The sequence below is a fragment of the Cyprinodon tularosa genome, unplaced genomic scaffold, assembly GCF_016077235.1.
Source record: "Cyprinodon tularosa strain WSP-4 unplaced genomic scaffold, ASM1607723v1 ctg38, whole genome shotgun sequence".
NCBI classification, from domain to species: Eukaryota; Metazoa; Chordata; class Actinopteri; order Cyprinodontiformes; family Cyprinodontidae; genus Cyprinodon; species Cyprinodon tularosa.
In genome coordinates this window covers 1,668,731-1,678,062 of record NW_024039096.1, presented here as the reverse complement: position 1 = coordinate 1,678,062, position 9,332 = coordinate 1,668,731, and the positions used below count along the sequence as shown (strand labels likewise).

The following is a 9,332-nucleotide window of genomic DNA, read 5'->3' as shown; positions in this document are numbered from 1 at the left end:
CGCCACCTTCAGTTGACTTTCATTGGCTGAATCGTTAGAATATAGGGAGGTCTAATTGGATGGAAGGGATAATTGACTGAAGGTACGTCACCTGTTAGTCCGCATTACAACAAAATACATTTAACTCGCATGGGGATAATGCTTAAAGATGTGCATGTTATAACAAGATATGTACTTTGCACATGTAACCCCACCAAATGATTTAACTTTGTCCAATTAACACAACTGCATTTGGAAACTGAATCAAAACTTTTAAATTCGGTTTAGGATGTGGTTTTATATTAGATCAGCACCAATAAAGCAGCATTCCAATTTCAGGAATGCTGGAAATTATTTAAAAGATGCAGGCAATACTACATAAAACTATAGGAGAAAATGAGGTTTAAAAATACACATGTATTCAGCCTTTTTCAGTTCAATAACCTTAAAATCCAGTATGATTATCTGCTTATTGACGTCAGCCAATAAGTATTTTCTTTCAGTAACTGAATACCTTTTTGAAGAAAAAAAAAAAGGTTACAAACTTTACTTCCGTATTATATTTTTAAGTAATGCTAATCGAGTAAAAACCTTGAATTACTTTACTGACCCCCCCCCCAAAAAAAAACATAAAACAGTCCAAGTACCTATAGTTAAACCAAAACAATTTAGCACAAATGGCATTCTGAGCATACTGTGACATTAGGATGTTAATGGTTTAGTATCACACTAAAATTCTTTCCAGCATATGAGAATTAATCTTGAAAGCTTTTCATTAACATAGAAATGTTTGAGGACAGAAACATTTATGCATAGCTTAGACAATTGCTTAGACTGCACCTGTAAATAAATGAGAAAAAAATCCCATGATTTTAACTAAGTCAAGGGAGGCTGTTTAAAAGAACAGTACTTTTGTTACAATTGCTCAAGTTTCAGTCAAGCCTGAAAACTTGCATGGAAAGGTCAAAAGGCATTTTTTCTGCTGCATTTCTGCCGTTTAAAAACAAAAAAACAATATTCTCATTCATTAGAGACCTAAACTTTTAACAACCTTAGAGAAGAAAGTAGCAGCAAAGTCACATCAAGATATTTGGATCTGTGGAGCTTTACAAAAGAACAGAGACAGACCAGAGAATAAAGATATTTTATTTTTCTGAAAGGTCAGTCTCTGGTGCCAAGGTTGCACTGCAGTACAACAGTCATGCAGGAAACTTTGTGTGAAACATCAGGTCTGCTCCTTTTTCTGAGTTTAAAAACAGACCATCATAAATACACCTGAAGCTTTGTGATCAGTCATACAAAATGCACCCTTACGCTCCTGAGACACAAATGTAAAAATGTGCTTTCTAGTTTTACTGTGGTATTTTTCTTGCCGCTTTGAGGACTTCTGAAATGTCCACTTTATCCCCAAACTCCTTCTCTCTGTGCTCCAGTAATATTCCCTGCAGGACAAAAAGAATTTGTTTAAAAGTGAAAATCTCTGATTACATAAATTTTCATAATTTATATTTACCTGCTGCCCTCGTCCAATGACAAACACCCCGCCAAGGACAAACCCTTCCCCTAGAACATTCCCAATGAAGCCCTTTCTAAAGGCCCTCACTCCACTCAGCCAGACTCCCAAACGCATGAACGCCAGGAGCCCCATCCTCCGGAGACGGGGCCCATAAAACCTCCTCTGAAATCAAAACAGCTTTGGTCAGTCATGCACACTTAAATAGATTCATCACAGAATCTCAATAAGCCTGCTGTTTTCAGAATGCTGGTAAAACTAGCTGAATCTGGTCTAGGAAGAGTTCTAATTTTCTTTTATTCCTCCAAGGCAAACGGGCCCCAACAATGAGTCAATTCATAATATAGAAGTGCCTTAACCTTTTCATCCAAGAAAATCTCCCCCTTAAAGTATGGCCTGAAGTTCTGGACCTCGGTCCCGACGTCCTCCTTCACCACAGCGTACAGAGGTACCCCCAGCTTGTCCAGCTGGGGTTTCAGAGAGGACAGCTCTGCAGCCTCCTGTTGGGGAAAAAAAATATTAAAAAATCTGAAATAGAAAATTACATAATTTTATACTTTGCCAATTCTTAAAGAGGTTACATTCGGGTAGAAGTTAATCTTCCAGCAAGAGAAAGGCTTCAACTTCCAACCAGAGCAACAATGAAATGCTTCAGAAAAAAAAGCCTATTACACTGAAAAAAAATAATGCAACCGTTTTTGGCATTGACTTAATCATATTTAGTTACTTTAAAACAATTGTTTCATGTTTCAGCAGGGTAGGACATAAAAAAAAATGTGTTAAAGTAAATAATATGACCAAGTAAATGCCAAAAGCTGTTGCATTATTTTTTTTCACTGTGCTTAAACAATAAGGACATTTCTAACTTCTTTTGGAATGACTATGACCTGGATGACTGAGAATCTTCACCAGCAATAAGGAGGAAACTCAATCATCCAACCACTTTACAAAACTGGAAAAAAAAAAAAAAAATCAAAATCTAAGTGTATTTGATCTTGGATTAAGGAGGTAAAGAATAAAATTTGCCAATTGAACAAGACAATTTACATTTAAAATAAGAAAAAACAATTGCATTGTCTTATTTCAAGTGAGTTTTTATCTAATTATCTTATTTTAAGAATACAAATACTTATTCCATTGGCAAATCCTCTTACCTACTCAAATTAAGAATAAAAACACTTAATTTAAGTCATTCCGTAAAAATTCAAAAAATATCCACTGGACTTGGTTTTCAAGTCCAGTGGATATTTTTTGAATTTTTACGGAATGACTATGACCTGGATGACTGAGAACCTTCATCAGCACTTAATTTAAGAAATCTTTACCTATTTCTAGATTGTTTTTGCAGTGTATGCTGGTGGAGATTCCCAGTCATCCAGGTCATAGTTCTTAAAAAAGAAAAAAAAAAAACAGTCCACTGGACTTGGTTTCCAAGTTTGAAGACGTTTCAAGTGAATTAAAAAAACTTCCTGGATGGGAAGCAAAACGTTTTCAAACTTGGAAACCAAGTCCAGAGGATTGTTTTAATTTTTTTCTTTTTGTGGAATTTGTGTTTTTCTATCACTTCATTTAGTGTGACTAAGGCCTGGTGGAGTGTGTGTTTGTTGCATGAATGAAAATACAAGTGCAAACTGCATAAATAATTTTGCAATGCTTATGTCAGAGTGAACAGTAAATATACTGAACAGATGTTATGTTTACCTCTCTGCACAAAAATCATCCAGGCCGCCGCACCGCCATGACCACCGCTCCAGATTTCTCCCACAGAGTTTTGGCTTTGAACGTTTTTATTTCTGAGGAAACAAATGGGGTTAGAGGGTAAGAGTGGAGCAACAGATTAAAGATCATGTGATCCAGAAGCACAATGGCTTCTTTAAACGCGTCATAATGAGGATAATTTCATTTGTTTCACATTTAAAGGCGCTGATTTACCTCCTTTCATTGTTTTAAGCTCCGTTTCCTCCAAGAACATCAGAGTCGCTTTCAGAGGTGGAGTCAGAAAAAAATCCGTGAAGAAATTAAGAACTCCCGTGACGAGGCCACCCACGGTGGCCACTGCGTCCCCGATCAGCCCCATCGCCATCCTCCTCTATCCTCGCCGCATCTGCCCGATTTCAGCCTGGAAGCGCATTTAAACTCCAGCCCGACCTGATCCTCAGCTGCCTAAAAACCCAGCCCCCTTTCTGTTGGACCCAGATAGCGATCAAAGTTCCTGATTAACAGCAGCTGCGCGCTGATCAGAAGAAAGAGGGGGGAAAAAAACTATATTAGGAAAGAGGCGTCGTTACGCAGCTGATCCTTTTTAGTTCAAAGGTCGTCGAAAAGCTTGGAAAATGCAGCGTCACTCTTTGGAAATATCAGAAGTGACAGCAACCCCCCTTAAAAAACAAACAAACAAAAAGATAAAAAAAAAACACCCAAACATGTTATAAAACAAAAATTATCTATCTATCTATCTATCTATCTATCTATCTATCTATCTATCTATCTATCTATCTATCTATCTATCTATCTATCTATCTATCTATCTATCTATCTATCTATCTATCTATCTATCTAAACTTTTTTAAATTATGAATTTATCTAAATAATGGCCGCTAAACTGCAGAGGTAGCCAGAAAATCCTAACAGGGGTGGCCGGGCAATAACCAATGTACATTGAGGGGTGGCCGAAAGGCACCAGAACCTCAGGGTCAATCTACTGTTCAACAGGAACAAGCACAACATCCATATTTTCTAAATAAAGTCAAACTATCCTTTCCTGCAGCCTTTGCTAAGAAATAGACGCATATATTTAAACATCTATGTTGTGTAAATAAACGGTATAATGGGCAAAATTCTTTCAGGTTTGAGTTCTGGGGCAAACATATTTTATATTGTCATTACCTACTTTTATCAATAATCATTCTGCAAAAACAAACCAAATTTAAATCTACTAATATGCACGTGTAATTAATTTTTTATTTATTATTAAAGTAGTTATTTATCTATGATTTCATTGAAGACTCCTAGATGACTTACAGAGGCACATTATTTTATCTTTACCCCAAATAATTCAAAATTTGGTTTTGAAAAGAGCAAAAATTCTGTATCTATCTTCTTTAAAGCTACAGTGTGTATTACAGGGATATACAGTCAGAAATGTAATATATTATACATAACTATGTTATTTATCATCATCTACGAGCTCAGTCTCTTAACCTTAATATTTGCGTTGCCTTGGAATTCGTTATTTATAATTACATAGGAGCGGGTCTCGCAGCCATGGAGGCAGACATCTTTGCACTACGGCAGCGCAGAGCCAACAAACTAGCGATTGTGTGATCGCCCATTACGCTCGAAAGTAACTACGGCAAGTTGAGAGAGATGAACTGAGATGGTACTGAACAATAAATGGCAGTATTATGCCTGAGAAGCGTCTGTAAAATTATCTATGTAAACAAACCTCATCACTTGAGAAGGTAGGTGATGCGGACGTCGTGGAAGACATTTTGTCCCATAACGCTCGCCGTACTGTTGGGGGGGAGAAGCGGTTGGGGGGAGATGTTCATGTTGCTGCGGTCTGCAGTCTGGATGTTAGATGTCGCTGAAAATTACACACTGTAGCTTTAATGTTAGTATATTGATGTGCATAATTAACAACAGTGTTTCTGTTGTCAAGTAGTTGTTAATATATGAAACATTTAAATGGTTAATAAGTTTGAACATTCCCCTTCAGAGTATTACTGCTGCCACCGTCTGTATTAGAGGGAAAAAATGGTAGTGGTGGCCACAGGGGTGGCCAATGATTGGCTAAGGGTGGCCCCTGGCCACCCATCTAGCTCCGCCCCTGCTAAACTGACTCAAGTTGCAAAATCTAAACCCAGTTGGACCAAATGCGCCACCCTTGCTTACAGCTGCGTTCCACTGTTTGTAATAACTGTTATTGGTCTTTTATACTGTATCTCTGTGCAGGAGTTAATGCCTTTATTTTAGCAGAACTGTTCCAATTCAGCTATATTTAAGGGTTTTTGAACATGAACCTCAATCAGATTGAAGTTAAAAAAAAATTTTTTTTTTTTTTTTACCTATTTAAAAAGCGCACTTGCAGGTTTGCTTTCAATAGTTCCTCCACAGTTTAAAAACTATCTTTAAGAAAGTAATACATTTGTTAAATTAAGTGTATTTATCCTTAATTTCAATAGGTAAATGAGATAGTTTGCCAATAGAATAAGTATTTTTACTCTTCAAATAAGATAATTACATAACATGCACTTGAAATAAGATAATGTGATTGTGTTTTCCTTATTTTAAATGTCAATTGTCTTGTTCTAATCCAAGAACAAATGCACTTATTTTAGGAAAAAATGACTTATCTAGGTTTCGATTTTTTTCCAGTGCAGGTGTACCTGAGCTAAAAGTCCCAAAGTGATGATCAGTTAGTTCCTAGGATGATGAAAGAAGGATAAGAGAATAATTTAATGCAAAGCAGCCCCCTACTATGATAGTTCCACCGCTGTTGAGGTGCTCTTGTTTCTCCTAAATGTTAATTTGGTTTTTACAACACATGTTCAGCTTCCAATTAGTTTTTCATTTGCCTTGTTGGTTCTTAGTTTTCTAAAAAACATAAGATGTTGTCATTAGTTAGATGGACCGATGTATTAGGAGGAGGTTTTCCCTTTAAAACTTTTCTCAAAGTTTCTTTCTTGTCATTAAAGTTTCTTCATCTCTAAAGGCAGTTTTCTGGCATTAATTAAAATTATTAATGAAATAAATGAAAAATTCATGTAATTAATAAAAGAAAAAGGAGTCAACTGAGAATCATTTATTTATTTTTGGTAATATTTCTAAGGAAACCAAAATCTTTCAACTTAGTTTTTCCTTGTTTAACCATTTCATGTATTGATATGAAACAATTCTAGGCATCAAGAATAAATGATAACTTTTCGAAAAATAAGGACGTAAAATAGAATGAAAAAGGTTTAATAAATCATTGTCTACATTATTTTCCTCCAAATTAATTAAAGAATGATGTGTAGTAATTGTCTCTACCAGATTCTGGGCTTTTTTAAATTATTTTTTTTGGCTTGGTAATGATTTTTTGAGGACACATCTTTTTCAGGTGTTTAATTGTTCTGTATTTAGTTTTATTTTAACATCAAACTCAACTAGATTCTCTCTTCAGAGAAAGAGCAATGGACAGACTGCTGCCACCCCTTATAGCCCATTTGTTGGGAATCATATGCAAAATTTCCATCTACAGTGGAGAGGATGGGGGTTATCTGCCCTCTTTTGTCTTTCCGCCCCTGCCCTTTGAAAAGTCTGTGCACGCCACTGCAAAGGATGTCAGTTCCCTCGCTCTGTGAAATGCCTCAACAGACAAATCTAAACAACTTTCTGCTACATCAACCTTTCTTCAGACTGAAAGTGCTATTGCTGTGCAGGTAAAGTAGCAGCTGGTTATTTGGGCTCAGCTTGTGGGAGACTGGAGGGTTTACTGCTTTAAATCAGTCTGGATCCATCATTGATGTTAAAAAACAACAAAATTTCACTAAAATAATACACTAAAAATAAATACAGGAATTTCCAGGAATTTCAAACAAAAAAAATATGTAAACACATCTTAAGGATGGAGCAGATGCTGATGAACTTAACTCACTTGAAACTCTCCACCAATCATATTAATAGATGCACTTCAAGAAAGAACTTTTTTTGCATGTTTTATTTATTTTTTAATGCAAATTCATCGACAGTTTAGAGCCAGTACCTCAAGATATGTCACCTGTTATCAATCTTTGAGACATATTTCAGACCGGCAGCGTTTGTTCTGGTGAGAGGTTACTTTCAGTCGGAGCCGAGCCATCAGAAACAATAAACATCTTACAAATATTTAATTTTGTATTGTATTTGTGTATTGGCATACCTACAGATGAACAACAAGAATAAATATTCTACCACAAAAATGAGCCATATTTTTACTGCTCTTGAAGGTAGGAAACATTATTTTTGTTATTTTATTATTATTATTTTCAGGGTCTCTTTTCCTGAATTCCTTGATTAGGAAAAGTCTCCTCTTGTGCAACCTCGTCGCTCTGTGGAGCTGAGGCTGCCCCTGGTTGAGTGGACTCTTCCGATTTCCCCAAACCTTCTTTATTATCATTGCATCCTAGACATATAAATAGATGATCTAAATGTCAGATTTAAAATAAATAAGATAAATTGTCACAAGCCTTATCTAGTACAATGCGTTGAGAAGTATTTACAGAAACTTTACAGATTTTTTTCTGATTGCTTCCTTATCACTTCAAACTGTTTCAGATAATCAAGGGTTTTCAAGAGGTGATTTCATTATAATGGGTTGGTGGGGTTTGATCCAATCATGACTGAGTCTTATCAAACAGGTTGTTTTGGAAAAGTTTTTTTCCAATTAAAGTTACTTATAAAGAACCTAACTACATCAAATAGGCAAAAAGATCTAAAATGCAAAACTAATGTATTAAAAGAAATCAAAGAAAAGATTAGAATCAAAGACAGGGAAATCTTTTTTTTTTACCTGGAAATGGTTACAGAGCCACATCTCAGGCTTTGAGACCGTAGTGATCCACAATGATAGCCTTGTCCACCAATGAATGCCAGGGAATAAATAACATATACAGCCTAACATGCCTTATAAGATTAAGGACTGATCAGGATTTAACAATTACAGAGACTGGACAAAAACCAAGGTCCAAGGCAAAAACTACTCCTGGACAAAAAGGCCCCAAACCACTAAGGGACACACCCTAATGTTGCCCTAGTGTTATTGGACTAGACTCTTTGGAAAAACAAAAGATCAGCGAAACTCTCTGGAAACTATATACTGTAAGATTTTACAAGGAATTTAAAACATTTATCTATAGTGTTTCTCAATAAATTTCCATATTTCTATTTGACAAGATTTTTTTTTCTAATATTTGCAATATTGCATATTTTAAATTTGCAATATTGTTTGTCAAAACAGAGTCACTCCGGTTAGCAATGGATTGTCGTCTACCAGTGCCTACTCCACGCTTAAGACAATCCAGGCTGTTATCATGTGTTGCTCCAACATGGTGGAATGAACTACCAAGCGTGAAAAGAACAGCAGCGTCCCTGTCTGTCTTCAGGAATCTCCTAAAGAGTCTATAAGCAGACTATATAAACAGAATACAAAAATCCTTAAAAAAAAGTACATTCTTATGAAATTTTCAATAATTTTCTCATTTCCCTCTCAGTTATTAAATTCTAAATGGTCATTCCCCATTTTAACTGTGTGTATATTTGCCCTCTAGATTAATTTGTTGTGCTTTTATGCGGCAAACTGCTAAACCTATGAAACCTACTAAGCTGTGGAGAATCTTGTCTGATGCTGAAGACTTTTTTTTTTAACCTAATCTAAAATAATCTGTTAAAATCAACTCAGATTTGCAGACATTGACGTGAGTTTGTATATGCGTGTTTGTGCCAGTGCATAAGTCTGCATAAGTTCATTTGTGTCTGTTTGTGGCAGAGTTTGGTAGAGTACCCAAAAAATGTATTCAAATAAGAGTAGAACTGTGACAAAGTGGTTCAGTTTGTGTTCACCACTTGCCCCTTATTCTTTTTTCTGATTTGTAATGCTTAAATTTAAACATTAGTTTCCAACTTTCCTTCACTTACTATCCCGGGTTTGTTTGTGTTAGCATTATGTTGCAGTTTCCATCTATTTACATGTTTAGGTTAAAGCTATTACTTCTGGATTATTTGGTTTAAATAGTTTTATTTTGTTTCAAAGTATATTCATGGTATTTGTTTTCCTCTCTTTTAACCATTATTTGTCCAAGTATTTCCTGCTAAATTACCC

At 35.6% G+C, this 9,332-nt stretch overlaps 1 protein-coding gene across 1 annotated transcript; it reads right to left on the bottom strand.

Annotated features, from left to right (window-relative positions):
• Window positions 1–1,107: 1,107 nt before the first annotated feature.
• LOC119791085 (peroxiredoxin-like 2A) lies at window positions 1,108–3,628 on the bottom strand. Its single transcript, XM_038296936.1, has 5 exons — window positions 3,425–3,628; window positions 3,194–3,285; window positions 1,852–1,992; window positions 1,493–1,657; window positions 1,108–1,421 (listed from the first exon to the last, which is right to left on the bottom strand). Exons 1-5 carry the CDS (start codon window positions 3,573–3,575, stop codon window positions 1,332–1,334), a joined length of 639 nt encoding a protein of 212 aa, XP_038152864.1. The 5' UTR covers window positions 3,576–3,628; the 3' UTR covers window positions 1,108–1,331.
• Window positions 3,629–9,332: the final 5,704 nt, after the last annotated feature.